The sequence below is a fragment of the Pipra filicauda genome, unplaced genomic scaffold (assembly GCF_003945595.2).
Source record: "Pipra filicauda isolate LSUMZ 115617 unplaced genomic scaffold, ASM394559v2 scaffold9_size5747161_pilon, whole genome shotgun sequence".
NCBI classification, from domain to species: Eukaryota; Metazoa; Chordata; class Aves; order Passeriformes; family Pipridae; genus Pipra; species Pipra filicauda.
In genome coordinates, this window is record NW_024105198.1 from 1,177,740 (window position 1) to 1,201,477 (window position 23,738).

General features: G+C 52.7%; 1 protein-coding gene across 1 annotated transcript; it reads left to right on the forward strand.

Annotated features, from left to right (window-relative positions):
* The first annotated feature begins 944 nt into the window (after positions 1 to 944).
* On the forward strand, positions 945 to 23,537 carry F8 (coagulation factor VIII). The gene is made up of 26 exons (XM_027725529.2): positions 945 to 1,115; positions 4,698 to 4,822; positions 5,103 to 5,225; positions 5,690 to 5,902; positions 6,532 to 6,603; positions 6,954 to 7,061; positions 8,533 to 8,754; positions 9,024 to 9,258; positions 9,377 to 9,551; positions 10,509 to 10,602; positions 10,824 to 11,035; positions 11,336 to 11,486; positions 11,635 to 11,844; positions 12,926 to 15,653; positions 15,923 to 16,088; positions 16,905 to 17,111; positions 17,390 to 17,618; positions 17,715 to 17,897; positions 18,102 to 18,218; positions 19,431 to 19,502; positions 19,792 to 19,877; positions 20,361 to 20,516; positions 21,315 to 21,459; positions 22,322 to 22,470; positions 22,773 to 22,949; positions 23,141 to 23,537. The coding sequence occupies exons 1-26, from the start codon at positions 964 to 966 to the stop codon at positions 23,294 to 23,296; spliced, it is 6,663 nt and encodes a 2,220-aa protein (XP_027581330.2). The 5' UTR covers positions 945 to 963; the 3' UTR covers positions 23,297 to 23,537.
* Positions 23,538 to 23,738: the final 201 nt, after the last annotated feature.

Below are 23,738 nucleotides of genomic sequence, written 5' to 3' on the forward strand. Positions count from 1 at the left end.
CTTCTGCACAAACTGGGACTGTCACCAAAGGGGTCACCACCCCTGGTGCACTCCTGCTCTCTCACAACTTGATTTATGGGACATTTCCACGCCTCGCTCTCCCAGTGGATGCTGGGACCATCCGGGGCGTTCCTCCTCATCTTCCTGCCTTCGTGAGCCAAGGGACAACCATGTGCCAGTGCGTGTGCCTGAGCACACGTGTGTGCATCGAGGGGGGAAGGGGATTTCCTGGGCTTTTAAAAAGAGGTATTGAAAATTTGTGAGTAAAATGAAAGAAATTTGCAAAAATGTTTCAGTGCCAGCTTCTCTGGGCTGCAGGACCCTGGGAGGGGAGAAGAAATGTGAGGTGAAGCTGGTGGGAAGGGGATTCCCTGGGATCACCCCAACCCTCTCCCTCCCACGTGGCTTGAAGTGAGGTTGTGTGGCTAAATCATCACTGCCTGGGGTGAAGGGATCCCGGGGACAGGGATAACCCCACGTACGTACGTGCGTATGTGCATCCCTGGCAACCCACTCTCCTCAGTGGTGACAGAGAAGGTGAGACCAGGCAGAGACCACACCTAAATTCTACTTCCTCTGCAACCCTCCCTTTCCTCATCTTGCTCCCAGACACAGGCCAGGACACGGAGCCAGCTGAGTCCTGCAGCGGAACTTACCACTGTGCTTGCCCTCCCTTTCCTTTTGTTTTTTCCTCTCCTCCTGTCACTGCCAGAGGAAAAGTGGGAGAGTCCATCACTCACACACTGCTCTTTGCACTAACCTGCTCAAGAGATTCCTCTCCTGACATCTTTGAGAAACTCTCCAGTTCTCTGAGTGAGTCTGCGGGTGCTGGCTTTAAATCATCATCTCCTGTGGATTACAACAGCTGGATGTGAAGATAAAGGCTTTTCTCTCCTCTTTCCTTTCTCGTTCCTTCCTTTTCACTTTTCCTCCCGAAGTCAGAGCAGTTCCCAGCCACGAGGCATGATGCTGGCAGGAGCCCTGTGCAGCCTCCTGCTCCTCTGCCTGGTTGAGGAGGGTACCAGCAAAGTCAGAAGATACTACATTGCTGCAGTGGAAACCGCCTGGGACTACACACACAGCAACCTGCTGTCCGTGCTGCAAGCGCCTGCAGGGTAAAGCTCTTTCTATTGCAACTCTAGAACTCTGCTCTGGGTGTTCTCCCACCCTGGCTTGGACTGCACTGCGAGCTTGGGTCCAGGCAGGTACATGGGGGGAACTTGGCAAGGTGGGTGCACTGAGCTGCTGGCACAGCTGGGAAGGGGTGGTGTGATGGGGAGTCGCTATGTGCAACCCCGAAGGGGGACTGGTGGAATTGAGAAAGAAGAGAGAGAGGTAATACCCGCTCTGCACTGCTGTTCTGCATTGCTTTATATTAATGCCATTTGCCTGTGACCCTTTAAAGGCTGTGTTAGGAAACAAGAGCTGGTGTTCCAGCCTGTGCTTTCTCTTCTGCTCTGCATCATGGGAGCTTTGGGAAATGTGAGGGGAGATGGGGACCTGTGCCTCCCTGCCTGGGGACTGCAGAGGAAGGTTGGCTGTGCCCCCTCAGAGCAGCAAAGGCTTTTGACTGTGTCTGCCCGCGGTAAAATCCAGATTTAGTTATTTACATCTCTGTGTACATTACATTGCTGGGGCTGAAATTTTTCCTTAAGGAACTGAAAATAATTTGTAGTGTTTGGGCAAAGAACAGTGTTTGTGTACAGTGATAAGAGGGAGGAAGGCATGGTGGTTTTGCCCATCTACTTTGGAGAAGGAAGGAAAACTGGTAGTTACATTGCTCAGGCATCAGGATGGTGTTGTCTGGAGACACAGCTGGCCGGGACACACGTGGATGTGAACGGGCTGTTCTGAGCTCAGCATGGGGAGTGGAGCAGGATGGCTACATCCCCTGTGGGTCAAGCTGTGCCCATTCCCTCTGCCCTGCAACATCAGCCCATGGCCCCCTCTCAGACCCACACTGGCTAGAGCAGTGGTGAGCTGTGGTCAGGCACTGGAAACCAGGATCTAGGGATGAGCCAGGTCAGCCTGACCAGCTGCTGTAGTCACTTTACTAATCACCCCTACTCTGCTTTCACTGATATTACACTATGGTAAGATGATGACTTCACTCACAGTGCAATTCAGCCCTGTGGCTTTCCATTTCAGCACTGGCTTTAGTGATGCACTCGAGCACTGTTTCTGACCCAGAACTGACTCAGGGACCTGACTCCTCCTGGGAATAAGCAGGGCATTGGCAGCAGTCTGAGGTCACTTGTCCTTCTCTAAAACAGGGGAAGATAACTTTGGCTTTCTCAGAGGGATTTGATTGTGCGTTCCACATCAGGGAGGCAGAGTATTCCTGGGCAGCACAGGCTCCTGGGGAAGCCATGGTGGGAACCAGGGCTTGCTCTTCATGGCTGTTCCCAGCTGGATGTCAGAACCTTTTCCCTGGCCCTGTAGACTCAGCCCAGTTCTCCAAAATGTGGGGAGGGCACAGAAAACCAACCAGACTGGGGAGAAGGGAGACCCAGGAGTGAGCCAGGAAAGCATGGCAGGAGCAGAGCTGCCACTGGAGCTGTGTGTGGGGTATCTTCTGCTCCACCCATTCTCCCTCACGGTACCAGCATCTCATGGAAACTCCTAAAGGTGCATCTCCAGGCAGGACCTCCAAAAACCTTGTATGTATGCAGTGGTTTCTCTGACATGCTTGTAGAAAGCTCTGTCAAACTAATGGGCTGCAGCACGCCAGCCCAGAGCTGCTTATGCCTTCCCCATGATTTCAGTTTCTCCTCCTCCCAGACACAGCCCTTTCAGCAGGGTTGGAGCCAGAACCAACATATCCTGCAACAGCCCTGGGGATCTCAGCTCAGACTTGGAGCTGGTGGACACGTAGCAGCCTATTCCTGAGCGCCTCGGCAGCGCAGGATGTCCCCCAGCTCCAAGAGATGAACAGATAGTGTGGCTAACAATGCTGATCCAAGGAGCCAGAAACTTATCTCCCTGCCTCAGCTTCAGCTGCCCTTTGGGAAGGAAGTTCACGGGGACCCCAAGTGCAGACGACTGGCCAGAAGCAGTTGGATCAGATGTCCCTGTGCTGAACTCTGCCTCCTCATCCCCTGTGGGCTCTGCCATGCCAGCTGGGACTCAGCACTGAGCTTTGTTGTCACTGTCTCCTCCCAGCCATGTCCCTGCATGCCAGCAAAATCCCTCTGGCTCCAGAGAGTTTCTGCCTTGTTTACTGCAGAATTAGCAGGACCAGACCCTCATGTCTCAGGGAGGCATTTTCAAATCTGGGCTTTCTGCGAGTTAGAGATTAAGGCAAAGCTTCCCGACAGTGGACAGCTGAGTGCCAGCAATCCTGCAGCACAACTACCTCCAGTGTGGGGACACCCTGGAGAGCAAAGCTGGGTCTGAACCCTGCTGCCATCGAGCCAGGAATGATAATAGTTTGTAGGCAAAGTCAGCTGAATGCAGTGGCACTGCTCGCTGGGGCTGTGTCTGCTGGGGGCCTCCTGCCATCCTGAATGTGGGGTTATAGCTGTGGTGGGAAAGGCAGGAGCTGGATGGGTGTGTGGTTTTTGTGGGCATCCATCCTGCTCTGCCCCTGGAAAGGGAGCACCCTGCTCTCCCCACAGCACCCTCCAGCTGCAGGTGGCTTCTAGCCAGTGGTGTGAGAGTGAGTGTGTGTTGACTTTTCCTAAATTTGAATCACTCTGTCTCCTTCCTCTTCTGCTTGAGCAAGAGTCACAAAGGGAAACACCGCTGGAATGAAGGCTTAGTCAGAGCAGGAGAGCAACCCTCCCTGCTTCTTAAGTGGGAAGAAAATACCACCTGGATTTTGCTCCAAACAAAACAAGGCTGGAAGTAGTCTCTGTGCTTACTGGAAATGGTCTCAGTCCTGAGGCTGATAAGTCAGCCTCTCAAATCCTTGAAGAAATTCATGGCTTTGCTATCCTGATAAATGTGCTGGATTCCTTCTGGAAAATGAATTTGTTAAGCTGCTTACAAATAGAAAGTGGCTAGCAGAGATGATGGGATGTGAAATACATTCAAAGCTCTTTTATCTTCCTGCTGTGAAGCCTATTTTTCAGGGGCTGGCTGTAAATCCCAGTTTGGGCAGAAAAGAAACGAATGTGGGGACATTACTCAGACACAGAGCAATCTGCCACGACCTGCCATGCAGCCCAACACAGTCTGTTTCCTGGGGGGAGCTGGGGGGGAGCTGGGGGGCATGTTACAGTTATATATGATGTGATGTGTCAGCTACACCTGAAGGGGATGGGGTGGGAGGTGGCTGCATGGCAGAGGCCACTGTGGCACTGCTATTGCAGCACTTCCAGTGCTCTGTGTGTCACTGGCTGGAAAGCACAGAGCTGGACAAGGCTTGAGGCAGGAGACTGGCAGCAGTGCTGCTGCTGCTGTGCCCTCTCCCAGCTGCAGCTGGGTACAGAATTGTGCCTGTTGCCCCGGTGTCTTCTTTCATCATGACTAACACCATGACATGAATCACTACCATGCTGTCCCCCCTGAGCCGAGCAAACCACTTCCAATCACACCTGGGGATTGTCAGGAAATCCAAAGGACACAACAGGGTGAGCAATCCCTGGGGCTGGCATGACACAGGCAAGCTGGTGGGAAGGGGAGGAATAGGATGGCTCTTACCCATCCCTGGATGGGGCTGTGCAATCAGCCTTGGCTTTTCCTTCCTCCTGCAGCATTTCGGGGAACGCAGGCCCACGGCCCCCCACACCTGGTGTCCCTCCCCGCTACAGGAAAGCTGTGTTTGTGGAGTACCCCGATGCCTTGTTCATACAGCCCAAGCTCAAGCCAGCGTGGATGGGTAAGAAGCAGCGTGGTGAGCCCTCGCTCTCCCCGACAGCGACCAAACTCATCCTGGTTTGGGTGCTGGCAGCCCTTCAGCCAGGATTAGGGAAGCACCTGGGTAGAGTCCCAGTGTGGCAGAGCTCCTGGGGGTGCAGAGAGCCTTGCTGGAGCCAGAGCAGTCGATGCTGCCATGCTACATGAGGGACAGCCGCTAACTGTGCAGGTGGAAAGTCAGGACTCTCTGGGGCTCATGGCAGGCTGTGAGCTGCCTGACCTTGTTGTCTTCCTTCCTTCAGGTCTGCTGGGCCCCACCATCCGAGCAGAAGTCTATGACACGGTGGTCATCACGTTTAAAAACCTGGCCTCCCGCCCCTACAACCTCCACGCCGTCGGGGTGTCCTACTGGAAGGCATCGGAGGGTGAGTTGGGCAATGGCCACGTGCTGCAAGCCTTTGTGTAGCACCTCCTGCTCTGTCAGGTGTGTGTCCCTCCCTGACCCTCCTATTCATGTCCCTCTATGAGGACAGATGGTCACAGAGCCTGGGGGAACAACATGACCAAGCCCAGCCCAGAAATGAGCTGAGATGAGCAAACCTGTATCAGTTACAGAGGTAACAGATAGGCTAAACCTGAGGTTGGATATTTAGGGCCAACCTGTGCTGTCCAGCATCAGGACAGGTGGTGGATCCACAGCCCAACAAGTGAATCTCTGGCATAGCTCTGCTCACTGCCCTGAAACAGCCACTGCCTGTGGGAGTCAGTCTGGCTCCAGGGGCTGGGGTGGAGGGGGGCTGTGCTCTGGGTTGGAGGAAGAGGCATTTCTGTAGCCATGGTGTGTTGGGGATGAACCTTCAGTGACATCTGGCCATTTCTTTGGTTTTAGGTGCAGGGTATGAGGATGAGACCAGCCAGACAGAGAAGGAGGGTGACAGGGTGGATCCTGGGAAGACACACACATACATCTGGGAAATCCAGCAAAATCAGGGTCCAACAGAGGATGACTCAGCGTGCCTGACCCACTCCTACTCCTCCAACACCCACAGCGTGAAGGACATCAACTCTGGTTTGATTGGAGCCCTGCTCGTGTGCCGACCTGGTAAGGGCAGCACACGTAATGTGTAAGGATGGGGACAGGTCACAGGGCTTTGTCAGAAGAATTAGAGGCAAGTTTGTATTGGCCGGGGTTCAGGATCAGGTAGGAGAGGGGGAGTACACCTGGGACACTGCCTGCTCCACAGTACCTGTGCCTGCTCTCCTTCCTTTCTTCCTTCAGTAAACATGGAGGTGATGAAAACCTGACTGTTATTATTTGCTGGGCACAAGAAGTGTGACTGGAGTAAGACTGGTCATCCCTGGTTGAGACATCCTGGAGGTAGTTGTCCAGACACCTCAGTAGTCACTGGAAATGAGTGGGCACGAGTCACCTCCTCACAGGGCACTGTCTGCAGGTTCCACTGACTCACCAGGAGCAGTTTCTCCACTGAGTGAAGTCAAAGGGAAGGCAGCACAAACTGACCATCTGATGCCTTCTAGTGGCAGCTGCCTCTCAGCCATGGGCTTTTGGGGACAGCAAGGCTGGAAGCAGGGCTATGGCAGTTGTGAGATGTGACAAAAGCAAACCATAGCCTGGCCTCGATTTACCAGTTCTTGGAGGGCACAAAGGGAATTCCCTGGGGAGCCAGGCACGGTGCTTGCTGACCTGATCCATCCCGTTGCATCTCGCAGGGACCTTGTTGAGCGATGGGAATGAGGACGTGCAGAACCAGTTTGTGCTGCTCTTCGCAGTGTTCGATGAAGGTAACGACTGACTGGCTGTGTCAGACCCTGAATTCAGCCTGGGGTGTTTGCTTTGCCGTGGTGTGAGTGCAACTGCTCAGCACCCACACCTCCTCCCAAGGGCTTGAGCCCCCCATCCAATGCAGTCCTGCCATTCCTTCTCTTCCCTGGGTGCAGGGAGCTTGCAGCCCCCCCCAGCTCTGCCATCCCACGCCCTGACCTTGTTCTCATCACACAGGCTAAAGCTGCAGGGAGGTTATGCCCTGTCACGTGCAATGGTCACCACCATATCCATGCAGAGCCATTTCTCTTTGAAGTTTTCTTTGAAACGCTCTCAAGTGAAAGCTGACTGCATCCTCGTCTCTCCGCAGGGAAAAGCTGGTACTCTGAGCCCGGCTCCCCTGCAGCTCCTCAGCCCCAGGCTCACAGCAGGACAGAGCTGCACACCATCAATGGCTACATCAATGGCTCACTGCCTGGTGAGTCCTGGTGGCCAGGGACAGGGATGGAGGGCATGGAAGGTGGAGCCAGGTCTGTAACCTCGAGACGGCTTGTGAAAGGGTGTGAGAAATTTCCAGGTGATGGATCTGTTAGGCTGTGTTCACCCCAGAGGGACTATTACATCTCATCTCCTTGATATGCCTTGCCCCTTTACAGTGGAGCAGGAGCTGTTTCCAGCTGTCTGTGTTGCCACAGCTCTTTGGAGGTCTCAAGGAGTAGTGCTGGTAGCAAAGAGTTTCATCTTTTATAGCCCCATGAACAAGGCTGGAGGAAGCATTGAGGGGAAATTTCAACTCTCACTAAAAAACCTCTGTGAGATCTCAGGAATAGAACCACAGAATCATTCAGATTGGACCGAACAATGCCGAGTCTACCACTAAACCATGTCCATAAATTGCCACATATACAAGGCTTTTAAATACCTAGGCAGCCTGTTCCAGTGTTTGACAACCCTTTCAGTGAAGACATTTTTCCTAATGTCTGACATAAACCTCCCCTGGTGCAACTTGAGGATATTTTCTCTTGTTTCTACAACAGTCCTTGTGGATCCGTGGAGCTTAAGAGCTGAGTAGATCTCATTGTCAGCTACTGTATCTGCACAGTGGGTTTTCCCTGGAGAAGGTATCCACCTGCACACCCCTCTCTGGATGTGGGATCTGGCCTGAGAGGTGTCTGATGGAGAGCTAGAAATGGAGAGCTGAGGGCCTCAGGGTGGAACCTCCACCCAGTTTCCTCTCAGGTCCCTGGGATCTGTTCCAGTCACCTTTGCACTCAGTGCCAAAAACAAGTGCTTAACTCTGTATTTGTCTTTTTTTGGCTTCAGCTTCCAGGAACTTGTTATTCACTTTCCTGCTAGATTACAGAGCCCTTCAGCACACATCAATTTCTCCCCAAGAAAATATTTTTAAAATACGGTCAAATTCTTTCCCATTTCCTAAGCACACTGAGCTCTCTGAGTGTCTCCGAGGAAGGAATTTTCTCCAGCTCTCAAATAATCCTGGTGACCTCTCTCTGCCCTTTGTGGTATTTCAGCTACTGCTGGGGATGTGCTGGAGCCTTGCCCCAGATCCAATATTTTAGTGTCAGCTTTGCCAGTGTTGTGATCAGAAAAATGATTCTCCTTTCCAGTTCCCAATTTCCCTATTTATAGAGTCAAAGAGCACATCTATGTCTTTTGCCACTGCATCCTATTGTGAGGTCCTATGAGCACACCTCCCAAAGGCCTTGCCAAAGTGTCCCACTCTAGTCTTATCTCAGGAGGGCTGATGAGACTTGTGCCTCTGTTTTGCTCAGACAGTCCACGCTCATGTATGAACAGCTTGAAGCCAGCACCTTGCAGGGCATGGGATTCTAGTCAGCTGTGTCAGACCCTGAGTCCATGACACCAAGAGTGGGAACAAGGGGTAAACACAGTGCTGACTCCTGGGTGCTCTCCTTGTCTGCTGGCAGGTCTCACACTGTGCCTTAAGAAGCAGGTCCACTGGCATGTGATCGGGTTGGGCTCTGGGCCAGAAGTCCACTCCATCTTCTTTGAAGGCCACACATTCCTGGTGAGAGGCCACCGTCTCAGCAGCCTAGAAATCTCCCCTGCCACATATCTCACAGCCCAGACCATGCCAGGAACAGCTGGCTGGTTTCGGATGTTCTGCCAGATACCGTCCCATCAGCAAGGTAACCTCATTCTACAAGAGCTCGGGGGAAAAGAAGTTCAGGGGATGTCCCAGGCTCAGGGTTCTGTGCAGTGCTGCAGCCCCAAGGCCCCTCCTGCTCCACAATGCTATATCCAGCTGCAATCTGGTCCATGACCTGATGGCAGGAGTTGACCCATGTGATGGCCCATTTTATGGGACAGTAGTGGAGAGGATCTCCCAAGCAGAGCCTGGGGAATGCATGCCTGTAGCACCAATGTGACCCTTTCTGCCTGGCCTGTCTGAACCCAGCTGGCATGGAAGCCCTTGTGAAGGTGGAGGAGTGTCCTGTGGAACGCCTGTTGAGGATGGGGATGCTGTCAGACGAGCCAGAGGACATGGATTACCCTGGAGAAGAGGAGGAAACTTTTCATGTGATCCAAGTGCGCTCTTTTGCCAAAGACAAGCCTGTGACCTGGACTTACTACATTGCAGCCGAGGAAATGGACTGGGACTATGCCCCTGTGAAACCAGTGTCTCTGGACAGGTGAGAGTGGGCATGTGTCCCCACTATCCCTGGAAAGCTTGAGTGATGGAAGGCCTTGCTCTGTTTCTGACAGTGTCCCACATGTGGCTGTTTGCTCTTTCTCTGCCTTTGCCTGCAGAAACATCTCGAGCCTGTACCTGGAGCCCGGCCCTCAGCGCATCGGTTCAAAGTATAAGAAGGTGGTGTTTGTGGAGTATGAAGATGCAACCTTCAAGAAGCGCAAGGTGTCAAATCAGCTTGACAAGGGAATTCTGGGGCCTGTCATTAAGGGAGAGGTTGGAGATGAGTTTAAGGTAAGAGACGTACTGCTTTCCACCAACAGGGACTGTAAGGGGAAACTTCAAAGCTTGATGCTGTTCCTATAATTGGAACTACTACCTGGTTTGTGGCTAATGTCTGGCAGAAGTCCTTGGGGTGCCTTCTCATGTTTGGTAATGTCCAAAGCTCACCAGAAAGGCAGATGTTACTGGTAGCTAAAGCTAAATACTCTCAGTAAGATCAGCAGAGATACACAGGATATGGCCCAGTTCCTTCGCTTGCAGGTGTCTTAGTATTTGTGTGAATTAATCCATGACCCAGCATCTTCCTCTGAGGCAAGGGTGTCCTCTCATCCTCCACTCTTCTCCATCTGTTTGTTGTTACTTTACAGTACTGGGGGTTGTCACTTGTGCCTCCCCAAGTGCCTCTACTGATCACTTGACTTGTTTTCTGCTAGGAGGAATGGGATGGTTTCCATGATATTCACATTTCTGCTCCCTTCCTCAGGTTCCCTGTGCAGTTGTGGGCATGTTGCAAAGCCCTGACAGAACTATTTAGAGAAATAAATGAAGGGCTTCATGCAGTGAAGTGGAGAGTACTTCAAAGCTGTTTGCTGATGTGCATATTTAGTGTCCTGGTCCTCTGAGGCCTTCTGGATTGACCTCTTCTGGTCCTATGTTTCTTCTGACTCATATAAAGTAACAGTAAAGACAGACACTTTCTCTTTAATAAATCTGGTATTTTCATACCCTCCCTAAAATGGTCACCTCCCAGAAAAATGGACAGTTTAGACTCACCACGGAGAAATAGTAGTTTCTTCTATTCTGACTTTGTGATGCCAGACACGTCTGTGTTCCTCCCTGCTGATCCTTGGCAGGCAGCCCATCCCAGGGCACCCCTGCCCAGCATTTCCCTCCCTCACTAAGAGCAGCCTCAAGGGCTCACACCATTCAGAAATCATTAAACATTCCTGCTGGCTGTGCTTATTTCAGATCGTGTTCAGGAACCTGGCAAGCCGACCGTACAACATCTACCCTCATGGCCTCACCAGTGTCAGGCCATACTATGCCAGGAAACCCTCTCAAGGTAAGACATGTGCCTCTGCATCCTCCCCCAGTCCCTGGGTCTCCTTTGGCCAGATCAACTTTCCATACAGTCAGTGTGCCATCCTGGAGTGGGCACAGTTGGCTCACTATGCAACTTGTGCGGGCAGGAAGCCTTTCTGACCTCTTCTAAAAAGGGGGATCACCCCTTGCAGGAACAGCCCAAGCTTAACTCATCTGCTCTTGGTTTCTGTGTGTTGCCAGTCAAAGACGTGAAGGACATTCCTATCCCCCCTGGCCAGTCGTTCACCTACAGCTGGAGCCTCACCCCTGAGGATGGGCCAACACAGGCAGATCCTCGCTGCCTCACCCGTTTCTACTACAGCTCCATCGACCCCATCCGAGACACAGCCTCGGGCCTGATTGGGCCCCTCCTGATCTGCTTCAAGAAGTCCATGGATCAGAGGGGAAATCAGGTGGGTCCTTCCTTTGTTGCCTCAACTGCCAGACTGAAAGGCTGGAATAAATGCAGTGAGTGAAATATTCAGGTAAAACCAAATTTGTCTGTCCTGTTCTCTTCAACCCTACCATCAGTCCCAATTCCTCTGCCTTCCCCATCCTCCCTTGCATGCCCCTTTTCTCAAATCTGGACCTTAACTCCTGTGAAATAGTGGTAAACTCTTCCCCATGCACCCAGGCTAAGACCTGACAGCTACACTGGGCCATGGGGGTGCTCTGATCAGACCAGGAATAGTTTCTCCCCTCTCCCTTTCCAGATAATGTCAGACAACACGAGGTTGGTGCTGTTTTCAGTCTTTGATGAGAACCACAGCTGGTACTTGGAGGAGAACATCAGGAGGTTCTGCTCTGACCCGGCCCACGTGGATACCCAGGACCCACAGTTTTATGCCTCCAATGTGATGCACAGTGAGTACTGGGCCAGGGGCTCCCTGCAAAGCCCCAGCAGACAGAGGCTCATCCCTGCCCCAGGGAATGAGCAGGGGACATGCAGCAGCTCAGCAGCCATGGAGGGAATGGGGTCCTTGTGTAACGTTTCACCTCTGCCTTCTTCCAGCTATTAATGGCTTTGTATTTGACAACCTCCAACCAAAACTCTGCCTGCATGACGTTGTGTACTGGTATGTCCTGAGTGTTGGGGCACAGACAGATTTCCTCTCCATCTTCTTCTCTGGAAACACGTTCAAGCGCAACATGGTCTTTGAGGACGTGCTTACCCTCTTCCCATTTTCTGGAGAAACAGTCTTCATGAGTTTGGAAAAGCCAGGTTAGTAGCATGGGCTATTCTATAAACCATGGGCTGTGCTATCAACCAGCACAGCAGAGTTCAGTGAGCACCTCCAGCCAGTTCTTTGGTACCTGATTGCATTTTGAGAGGTCTGAGAGCAAAGGGAACCCTGAAACATCCTGGAACAGCAAAGTGAGAGGCAATGACTAAATATTTCAAAGTCTAAATTAAATAAATTAAATTACTGTGTTTTACTTCATCAACAGGGTGTGTTAAGGTCACACATGATGCCAAGGCTGGCTGCAGTAACTTGAACCTGGTGGACATTTGCAACCTTGGCTCCAAGCTCAGAGGTCAAGAGGAGTGGCAGTGCTGTCCTGGCTGTGGGTTCAGCTGCTGGTCACAGCAGTTATCTCCACACTTTTGCAAGGACAGAAATCAGAGCCATGGGGAAGTCCTAGAAAAGATTTACTTCAAAGTTCAGTTACATTTCCCCCCACTCAGCATTTTTCCTTAGCGTTTGCAAAAGCAGTGTTGTCAACCGTGTCTTCACTCCCAGAGGAAACACAGGATTTACCATGTGATTGCAAACACTGATATGATGGTCATGAGCACTGCTCCCCGAGCCAAGCTGTCAGACACCCCAGGAAGTGTTCTAAAAGCCAGCCAAGCATTGCATCCGTTCGAGCTCTGGTATTTGCCTGCTGCTCAGAAGCAGAGAAGCAGCTCAGCCCTCTCCAGTGTCAGAGCCCACTTATCACACACCTCACCCACTCTGGGTGCCTGCTTGCTGCAGGGAGCAAACACATCGACCAGGGATGTGAGCAAGAGGCAGCCTCTCATTTCTCTCTCCTTCAGTGGGAGAGACATGGTGACTGTGTTTGGGAGAGGAGTGTATTTGACAGCACTGGTATGTCTTTGGGGGTGGATTATGGTGATGGTGCTGTGAGTCCAGCTGTAAGATACTCTAGGGACTATGAAAACACAAAATCACTACCATGAACCAGAGGCTGCTTGAAAATACAGGTTGCACTAGCAAGGGAGCAGCATGGGGGTGGCACCTCTTCCGATTTCCCACTGCGGTGAGCTGATGGTGTCCTCTTGTCCTCTCTTGAGACAGGTGTCTGGACACTGGGGTGCCTGAATCCTGATTTTAGAGACCGAGGGATGCATGCCAAGTTCACGGTCTCAAAGTGCCAGTATGAGCAATACCCTGAAGAGGAGGATTATGTGTATGCAGATGAGGAGCAGGACGCCTTTGAATTCCAACCCAGGGGCTTCTCTGAAACAAAGAGGTGGCACAGGCCATGTGTGAGCAAGCAACTGAACATCACCTCTTCCAGCAATGAGACAGAGAAGACAAGATTGTGCTTGACGGAATCCAGACCTGGGGCCCTCCTGAGCAGCGGCAGGACTTCTGATCCCTCTTCTAATGGCACATCAACATTTTTAGGAATGATGCCAAATCCCCCTGATATTTCCATGTCTTCTTCAGAGACAAATTATGAGCCAGTGTCCTATGAATCCTTCCTGGAAGATGAAGAATCATCAAAAATCATCAGCCAGGGTGAAGGATTTGGAGCTGTCCCACCTGGAGAACCCTTAGTGAGTGTCAGTGGAAGGGTCCATGGTACTGTGAGTTCAGAAGAAGGTCAGCAATGGCTGCACCAAGCCATGCCAGCTCCAGAAGATGCTCTGGCAGGAACGAACATGAAAAAAATCTCAGAGGTGCAGGAGCCAGTAAAAAGGACGATGGTCCAGCCTGGTGGTATGAGAGAGATCCTGGAAGCAGACCCTCAAAAGACAACTGCTCATGCAACAAGCCTCTGGGACTCAATTGCTGCAAGCAAATCTCCTCTTCAAGAGAGCAGGAGCTCATTTCACCAGAATGACCTGGAGCACAACCTGAGACTTCAAGACATGTCTTCACAGGGTGCTGAGGACAAGTTGCTGAGAGGGGTTGATAAAATATCCTTTAATCTATACGACTCAGAGGAGACAATCAATACAGAACCAGCTTCAAATATTGATCATAACTTTTCCTCCACACTGACAAATTCTTCTGCATCTTCAGATGAGACAGAACATAACAGGACTTCTCATGCTGTAGCTCACAGTCACACCATAGAAAGCAATTATTCATCAAATGCTCTAGATGCTAGGCTAGAAAAAAGACCTGACAAAGTGATTTCGCAACGCTTTTATGAATCCTTAGAAGAGAAAAATGCTTCTTTCTCAGACAAACCTGTACAAGAAGAAATCTTCACAGAGGAGGGTAACTCCTTGTCTGCAGAAAGTGGCACAGAACAAGAAACCCGTGAACTTGCCAAAGGCACAAGCCTTCTAGACACCACTTTTGCACAGACCAATGACCTTGAGCCTTCCAGCTACATAATGACAGAAGAGAGGGATGAAGTAATCTTGGAGGAAGTGTTTCAGGATAATACAGCTGCTAAGGAATTCTCAGAGCAGGACAGTATTACCTTTCCTCAATTGAATGTTGTGGTCAATGACACAAGGCCATTCCCAAACGGTTTCTTAAAGACCCGTGAGCAGTTTCTGGGACACAGAGCTCCAGCCACAAGCATGAGTGGCCCTGACTGGAGACCTCGACCAGCCAGGTCACTGGGGAGCAGAGGCTTGGTGCATGGTCTGGGTCTTCCCAACACCAGGCAGCCCAGCAGCAGGAAGCCCCTCTCTGATGTTAAGAGAGCAGAGGAGGATCTGGCCAGCCAGACCCCTGAGACAGCAGTGAATAAGAAAGCCCCAAAGGTGTGTGGACCTCATTCTCCTTTTTGCAGCACTCACTTCAAAAAGAGGTCTCTGATATCAAGTGACACCTCGCCTGAGGTGATGGTGGCCCAGCAAAGCCTGGAAGAAAAATCCAACATGGTTGAGAGGAGACTACCCCTGGGTAGGGATGCTCTGCAGGCTGATGAGGTGTCTCCTGAGGGGAGGCCAAGCACAGATGGGGGTGCACGGAGCAGCAGTGAGGGGGTCCAGCGTGGTGGATGCTCCTTGCCCACACGAGGAGCAGTGGGGACTGAGGTGACAGTGGCAGGAAGCAGCCCAGAAATGCAGGTTGCTGCTGAGGCTGCAGACCTGGCTTCCAATTGGGACCCAGTCTCCCTGGGGGCAGCGGAGTACACAGGGGGCTTTCAGAGCCCAGCTTTGGCTGAGCTGCAACCAGGCAGAGCTGCGGTCTGGGGTGCTCCTGGGAGCGAGCAAGCTCAGGGGAGAAGCAGGATGGAGGAAGAGACAAATTCTGTGGAGCAGCTGGGTCAGTTCAGTCCTCAGTCTCAGCAGACCAAGGCCAATGCCACAGAGGACTACGTGCCTGAGAGAATGTCTGGGCAAACCCCAGAAGAAATGCCTATGAAACCAGCCTTGAGAGAGAACTGCTCGCTCTCTCCAAGTAATCCCCCTCACAATGACACTGCCAAAAAAGCAGCCCAATATGTGCAAGACAGTCCTCATCGATGCCAGGTGCTCGGTGGGGAAGATGTCCTCAGAGAAGCAGGGAAGAGAGGGGCCCAGGGCCTAGGAGAGCCCAAGGAGGATGGTGAAAGCAACAACATAGCTGGGGAGAGGAACCATAGCTCAGGACATAGGGAGGAACCAGCTCTGAACAACGGGAGCAATTCCAGCCCCTCAGGGTCAAAGGCTGCCAAGTCAGACTATGATGAGTACAGTGACACAGAGCAGACCATGGAGGATTTTGACATCTACGAGGAAGACGAGCACGACCCGCGTTCCTTCCAGGGGGAGGTGCGGCAGTACTTCATTGCAGCAGTGGAGGTGATGTGGGAATATGGGAACCAGAGACCCCAGCACTTCCTAAAAGCAGCGTAAGTGTGATTGTCCCTCATGTTTTCCTTCTGCACTTCATGGCATGGCTTGATGCATGAGCTGGCATGTGCTGGCAGGCAGGATCACAGGTCTATATGGGTACAACCCAGCCAAGCAGCCCAGGGGGAGGATGCTCCCAGCACCTCCCCTGCACCCTGGGGACTTCTGGAACAACAGAAACATTGAGCTTCCTTGTAAATGGCTCTGTATCACCCCTGCCCTGTAGGGACAGTATCACCTGACTTACTTACCTGCCCTCCCCCCACAGGGACCCCTGGAGCAGCAGGAGGAAGAATTCCTGGAGGTACCGCAAGGTGGTTTTCCGGGAGTACCTGGATGATTCTTTCACGCGGCCAGCGCAGCGGGGAGAGCTGGATGAACACCTGGGCATCCTTGGACCATACATCAGGGCAGAAGTTGAAGATGTCATCATGGTGAATTGAAAGTTCCTGTTTCCTACAAAACCATAAATCCCCCCATTGCTGTCTGTGCTCAGCCAGAGGGGGTGCTGAGGTGGGCCTGCAGGCTCTGCAATGCCCACGGGTTAATCTTCAGGGCCCAGGGGCTGGAGCTGTTGGCATGTGGATGGCACCAGACTGGGAGGCAGAGCCACCATTCAGAGGGACCTCAGTGGCTGGAGGGCCAGCAGGAACCTCAGAGTTCAGGTGCAAAGCCCTGGACCTGAGACAGACCCAGTCTCTGCAACAGCATGGCCTGAGCAGCTCCTGGGCTCCATGCAGAGCCTTTTGGGTGAAGGGGTTGCAGAAAGCAGGGCTCAGTACAGCTTTTTTAGGTGCTCTATGTGGGGGCAGACTTGGGCTTCCTGTACCACCAAAGGTCCTTCAACACCCACTTAAGAAAGAGGTGGAAGGCTCTTCACTGGGCTCAGGACTTGTGTGCCTGGAGGAGTTGCCCAGTTCTCAGGAAAATCTTCATCAGGATGGATTCAGCACCATTGGGCTCCAAAGACAGTGGTGTAGCTGACCTTGCTCCCACAGAGCAGGGAGAGGGCCTCATCCTGCTGGCATGACCGGGATGTGCTTTCCAGTGGGGATCACACTGCACAACCACAGCTCGTAGTTCAGCAGGGGTTGGCCACTGCGTGGGGACCAGGTGGGATCTGGGCACCAGGGACTTGGCTACCTCCTTCCCATCATCTGGCTGGGCCCATCCCCAGGGTCCAGGGCACCCTCACGGCTGCATGCAGCCCCCTCCCACACTGCTTTTCTTTTGCCTTCCCTCCGGTGCAGGTCACGTTCAAGAACCTGGCCTCACGACCCTTCTCCTTCCACTCCACACTGACAGCCTACGAGGAGACGCAGGGCACAGAGCAGCAGGGTGGGGTGGTACAGCCCGCTGAGGTCCGGAAGTTCTCCTGGAAAGTCCTGCCCCAGATGGCACCCACCATGCAGGAGTTCGACTGCAAGGCCTGGGCTTACTTCTCCAATGTGGACCTGGTAGGTGGGAGCCTGCTCCATGGGGCATCCCAGGAAGGAGAGATGGGCAGCACTCCTGGGTCCTGGCTGCGTGATTGAGACATTTCCTTTAGGGCTATGCCGAAAGCAGCCTATGGCTGTGTAGGTTCTCAGGTGTCTAATGACACCTCCCCTCCCCTCGTCTCCTCTCCATGCCCCAGGGAACCCAGCATGTCCTTCCCACCCTGCGCATGCCTCAGAGTGGGATTCAAGCCAGGCCAGTCTCTGAGACAAACTCCTATTTCCCATCTCCCTGGCAGGAGAAGGACCTGCACTCAGGCCTCATTGGGCCCCTGATCATCTGCCGCCGTGGGGTGCTGAGCCTCATCTTCAGGCGGCAGTTGGCTGTGCAGGAGTTCTCCCTGCTCTTCACCATCTTCGACGAGACCAAAAGCTGGTACTTCCCAGAGAACGTGGAGAGGAACTGCCTCCCTCCCTGTCGCATCCAGCAGGACAGCCCTGACTTTAAGAGAAACCATTCCTTCCACGGTGAGGATCTCGCCCTTGCCCTTTCCATCCCATAATCTATATTGGGATGGAAAAGCCCCAGAGCCTCAAGCCACTGCTGACCACTGCCTTTCCCAGCCATCAATGGCTACGTGAGTGACACACTGCCTGGGCTGGTGATGGCTCAGCAGCAGCGGGTCCGATGGCACCTCCTGAACATGGGCAGCACTGAGGATATCCACTCTGTCCACTTCCATGGGCAGCTGTTCAGCGTCAGGACCAGGCAGGAGTATCGCATGGGAGTCTACAACCTTTATCCTGGTGAGAAGCAGTGCAGGCACTGTGCACCCCCCACCTGCCAGGGCTTCGTGTCCGTGCCCTAAGGAAGTGCCAAGCCTGCAGGGGGGGATGCTAAGGAGGGGGACTGGTTCTGGAAGTCTGGCTTGTGTTTGCACTGCACTTGGCACTGTGGCACTCCACTACAGCCAGTAAGTCTCCTCTGCTCTGTTCTCCGTTCCTGACTAGGTGTCTTCGGGACATTGGAGATGTGGCCCTCACATGCTGGGATCTGGCGGGTAGAGTGCAAAGTGGGAGAGCACCAGCAAGCTGGGATGAGTGCCCTCTTCCTCGTGTATGACTCGAGTGAGTGATCCCCCTTGAGCCCTGACTACCTGCTGCCACAGCCAGCATGTGTTTGAGCTCCCTCTCCCACATCTCTCAGCCTTTCTCCTGGGGTGACCCAAGTGGGATCTTCTGACTTTTCACTCTGAAAGAAAGTCAGCGCCTCAGTCCTTGCCACCCTGCACAGCCCAGCAGAGAGCACAGTCAGGGACACAGCTGAGGTGAGGGCTGGGAGACCAGCCTGCAAATATTTAGGCCCAGAGCTCTTGTTTTCCAGAACTGAGGATCCCTGGGTCCCCTGTAAAATGCACTTAACCAAGCTAGTGAATGTCCACACTGTCAGTCAGGTACAGTGCCCAACTACCTAACCATATGTCAGGAGGTAAACTGAGGCATGGAGTGATGACAGGAGGCAGCAAGCAACACTGCCTGACCACAGGCTGATCTGATAGAAACAGCCCAATGAGCAACTGCAAAATCCACAGGAAACCTCTGATTCCACCCCAGAACAACACGTTTCTAACTCACCATGAGTAAGCACTGGGGGAAGTGGTGGTGTGAGAGTAGTATTTTATCACACAGTGACAGTCTCTCTCCTGTTTCTAAAAGAGCATTAAATGTCAGCCAAAAAATGTTGCCATAAGTTAAAAATCTGCTTAAGATGTTGAATTCACGTTTTCCCCAGGAGCATTTGACACACAGTGGAGATGCCAGGATGTGACAAGTCGCTAATAATAATGATTATTATAAGAGACAAACATCCCTGTGCTCAGCACACCAGAAGAGAGACACACAGAGAGAGGGGTGTCAGGTAGACTTTCCTTTAGCAACGTGATATTTGTTTTTAAAAGACACTGCCTAGCAACAAAAAGGCCCGGGAGCAAGACTTGGGTATAAAGAAGAGACACTTGTCTGCACTGCTGGGACATTAGGATGTGGGAATGAGAGGTCATGGACTCAGGGGTGGGAGTTTGGCAAGAGGCCGCTGTGACTGATGCTGGGAACTCTCTGCTGCTGACGTGGGGGTCAGCAGCAAGAACTTTCAGCACCCCTACAATGCAGGGATGGATGTGGAGGCATCTGAAATGTTGTGAGAAAAACAAGCCCGTGAGCTCCTGGAGGCTTGAAAACCTCCCTGAGCCTGGAGGCTGCTACCCAGCCTAGGCTCTTCCTTCAAAAGCCTCGTTATCTAATCAGCTCTCCCTGTTTTTCGCCCTCCCCTGTTCCCTGCAGACTGTCGGGATGCCCTTGGTCTGGCTTCGGGCCGCATTGCAGACTCTCAGATCACAGCGTCGGGGCAGTACGGTGAGTACCTGCAAGGAAGACAGGTGAGGTCAGGGCAGCTTCAGCCAGCACAGCTCATGTGCTTACCTGCCCAAAGTTCTACTACACTGGGTGTCCAGTAGAGTCCTTCCTCCATCCATGCCCGTGTCAGCTCAGGACATGGGGGTGCCTTCCCACATGTCTGGCCCATCGAATCAGTGCTCTGCCACCCTGTAGATGGCTACTAAACTCTGAGGTGATCCTCAGACTCAATCCTGCGGGTGGACTTGGCAGCTCCAAGTGCCCTCATGTCTGTGCTCTCTCCTTGCAGGGCAGTGGGCTCCTCACCTGGCCAGGCTGGGTAACACTGGCTCCATCAACGCCTGGAGCACCGACCGCAGCAACGCCTCGATCCAGGTGAGAGGGGCCCTGTGTCTGGAGGCACCACTGGGGGCATTACAAGGGCATGCTCGTGGCTGATGCACTGTGCAGGACTCATACGGATGGCCAGTGTTTCCCCAACTACATCCTATTGTTTCCCCCTCCCTTTGGGAGGGGAGCACTGAGACACTAATGGCAGTCTGGTCGTGGTTGCTGCTGGCCTGGCCCTATATCCATCCTTGGTGCAGCAAAAGGACCACTTGGTGGTCCAGCTGCATCACTGGGTTGTGCAAAAATCCCCCAAGGACCAAGTGAGAACAGCTCACCTGTCCAAACAGCTCTCCCCTGCCCTCTCCCAGCTGTTGTCTGACTTGTGCCCTTATGAATGAGTGTTTTAATTGGTTTCATAACCAGTGCTCAGTTATGTCAGGAGGAAGCAACATCACAGGTTTATAGTGCATTGCCTGAACATGGCTTGGGTTTGCCACCAGAAGTGAATGCCTGACTTTTCATTCCCAGGTGGACCTTTTGCGTGTCATGATTATTCACGCCATAAAAACCCAAGGGGCCCGACAAAAGTTCTCCAGCTTCTACGTCTCCCAGTTTGTTGTCTACTACAGCCTTGATGGGCAACGGTGGAAGGCATACAAGGGAAATACCACCAGCACCCAAATGGTAAGTGAATGGGTCTTGAGGAGGGTGTCCTCCCAGAATGAGGCCCTGGGATGATGAGGACTAGGGAGCTTTGTACACGGGGCAGAGATCTCCTGAGCCCCTGAGGTTAGGGCAGGAACAGAGAACATTCAGTGCCTGGTAACTGGATTGCAGATCAGAGATCTGCAAGGGACTTTCTGTCTCATTTTAAATTGTCTAAACTATCTCTTTCCATGATCCCAGGTAACTCTGAGATCCACTGCTTAGTGTTATGTTGCATGTTACTTAGAGCATAGGCATAAGATTCTGCCTGAATACCTTTTTCAACTTTAAAGGCAAATTTGGCTTTCTAAAAACATTGTGTAGATGATTTGGAGAATCAGTAGACATTAAAAAAAACCACAACCTAAATATGTATAAGCTGATCATTCCATTGGGAGAACAAGAATATCCAGAAAAGCTTCTGTTGTGTACACCAGCTGTGGCTAAAACTTTTCCCAGGTTCAAATGTTCCAGGAATGGCTTTTTTCCTTCTTTTTCTCCCCTTCGTTGGGTGAAAATATAAAACCAAGTTCCTTTTTACAGACCCTAAGTTTATCCTCCTCCTCTTCTTTCTCAGTGGTTCACCCCGATTTGGCCCACTCACACTTCTCTGGCCTGAATCACAACTCAGGTCATTTCCCTGAGCTACCGTTCCCTGTAAGGATGGTGATAAGACACAGGAGCGCCAGACAGGATTGTTCTTCTCCCCAGAAACCCTTGTCCTGCCTAGCTCTCTTTCCACTGGTACGACAATCCTCCTCATCCCTTTTCCTGCAGAGGTTCCTTGCAAATGTGGATGCAACTGGAGTGAAAGAGAACCGCTTCAACCCCCCGATCGTGGCCAGGTACATCCGCGTTAACCCCACTCACTCCACCGTCCGCGCCACGCTGCGCATGGAGCTCGTCGGCTGCGACCTCAACAGTACGTCCCACCTCCACACACCAAGCACCAAAGCTGGGGGCTGATCTGATGGGGTGCTGGGGGCTGATCTGATGGGGTGCCGGGTGCCAGCTCCGTGTGCTTCAGGACTCCCAGGCAGTTGTGGAGGGGGAAGGAGGAGACTGGAGATGTCGTTGAGATGTTGAGGGAACAAAGCTGGAAAATCTCATTATGGTCTTAGAGATAGCAATTTCAGAGGGAGAGCCTGGGGCCAGCTCTCACCATCACTTTTTCCTGAAGCATCAGAAACTTCCAGCAGCAGCTAAGCTGATAGCTGGGGAGCTGCTGCCTCAGTCTGGGGGAGCAGGGAACAAGCAGGGACAGATGCTATTTGCTTTTCCTCTGGTTTTGCCACTTCAAGGCGAGATTGCTCTGGTCAGCAGTGGTGCTCTGGCATGCTTGCTTTGGCTTTGCACGCAGCGGGACCCTGCAGCAGCTAAAAGCAGCAGTGGCTGTGCTGTCACCCCATGCCCCAAACCTGCCAGCCTGCTCTGAATCACCTGTACCCAGGCACACCTGATCACACCTGTGCAGGGTCTCTCCCTTCCAGGTATTCTTGTTCTTTCCCTGGAAACAGGTTCTCCTAGTGTCTCCTTATGCAACAAACTCTTCACATTCCTCCTAGATAAAATCTCCAGGGAGAAAAGAAGGTGGGACTAGTGGCCAGAGCCATGCTGCACACAGGGGCCCTAAGCAGTGCAGGGACCACGACACTGCAGCAAGACACAGGAGAACCTGTTAACCAGGGAAGGTGCATGGAGGGCAGTTGGAGCAGTGAGCAGGCAGAAGGCATCTCTATAATGGGTCTGTTATACCCCTGACCAGCATTGCTACTCTCTTCCAGGTTGCTCCATGCCTCTAGGAATGGAGAGCAGAGGGATCCCTGACCAGCGTATCTCCGCATCCTCCTACAGCTCCAACGCCTTCTCCAGCTGGTCACCCTCCCTGGCCCGCCTGAACCTCCAGGGGAGGGTCAACGCGTGGATGCCAAAGGTAGCCCATGCAAGGAGACACCCAGGCAGGCAGCTGGGATCCCAGCTGGCAGGATGGGTGCTTGCAGCCTCTCCTAGTCAGGGCTGTGTGGGAAGTGTGTAGAGCCACGTGCACCGTGCAAGCTGCCCACTCACAAGCAGGAGAGTTGCCACACTGATTTAGCACCCAGCAGGTCCAACCAGATGTCTGGTGGGGCAGGTGAAGCTCCGGGCTTCATATGCAGGGCCAGCTCAGCTTCAGCTGCAATGAGTGTGTCTTTCTCATTGCTGCTGAAGGGTTGAAGGCACTCTGTCCTTCCCCAGAGCAACAGCCCCAGAGAGTGGCTGCAGGTGGACTTCGAAGTAACCAAGAAGATGACTGCAATCATAACCCAAGGTGCCAAAGCTGTCTTCACCCACATGTTTGTGAAGGAGTTTGCTGTCTCCATCAGCCAGAACGGCAAGCACTGGAGCCCAGTCCTGCAAGATGGCAAGGAGAAGGTAGGCAGAGCTGCTCCATTGCCATTTCTGAGGCAGCAAGCACAGACCTTGGCACCAAACATGACCTTTTCTCAAGAGCACTGAGCCAGGCTGTGCTTTTTCCTCCCTTAAAGCGTTCCAAAGGGTGTTTGATCACGTCCTTGCTATTCCAGCAGAGGAAAGCACATCCCTGGTTTCTCTCTCCTCTCCAGATTTTCAAGGCAAACCAAGACTATACAAGCACAGTGACGAACACCCTGGAGCCGCCCCTCTTTGCCCGCTATGTGAGGATACACCCCCGGCAGTGGCACAACCACATTGCCCTGCGAATAGAATTCCTTGGCTGTGACACTCAGCAGGAGTACTGACGGCTGCGGGGCCAGGCATGGGCAGTGCCAGCCCAGGGACTCACATCCCAACAGACACTGAACTCACCAGGGCTGGAGCCAGCCCTCCAGGGTCCTGGATGGCTGCCCCTGCTGCTGGGGAAGAGAAGTGCTGCAGAGCTTCACAGTGGCTGGCTCGTTATCTGCGTTTTCCTGTCTCTCATCTGCCAGATGCCATATACTCAGATGTAATGCTAAAGAATTAAACAGTAATTTTCCAGTATCTCCCTGCATTTGCTCCTCTGCTCCAGCCTTGGAGTCTCTGGGGACTCAGTCAACACTACCAGCAGCTAGTAATTAATTAGCCCCAGAGCTTCTCAGCTTCGTTTTGCACAAGTTCCTGCTGCTCCGGGCACAGTCCTGGAGGAGGAGGAGGAAGCAGCAGAGATAAGGACTGGGGGAGGATGGGGGAGGAGGCCCTCCT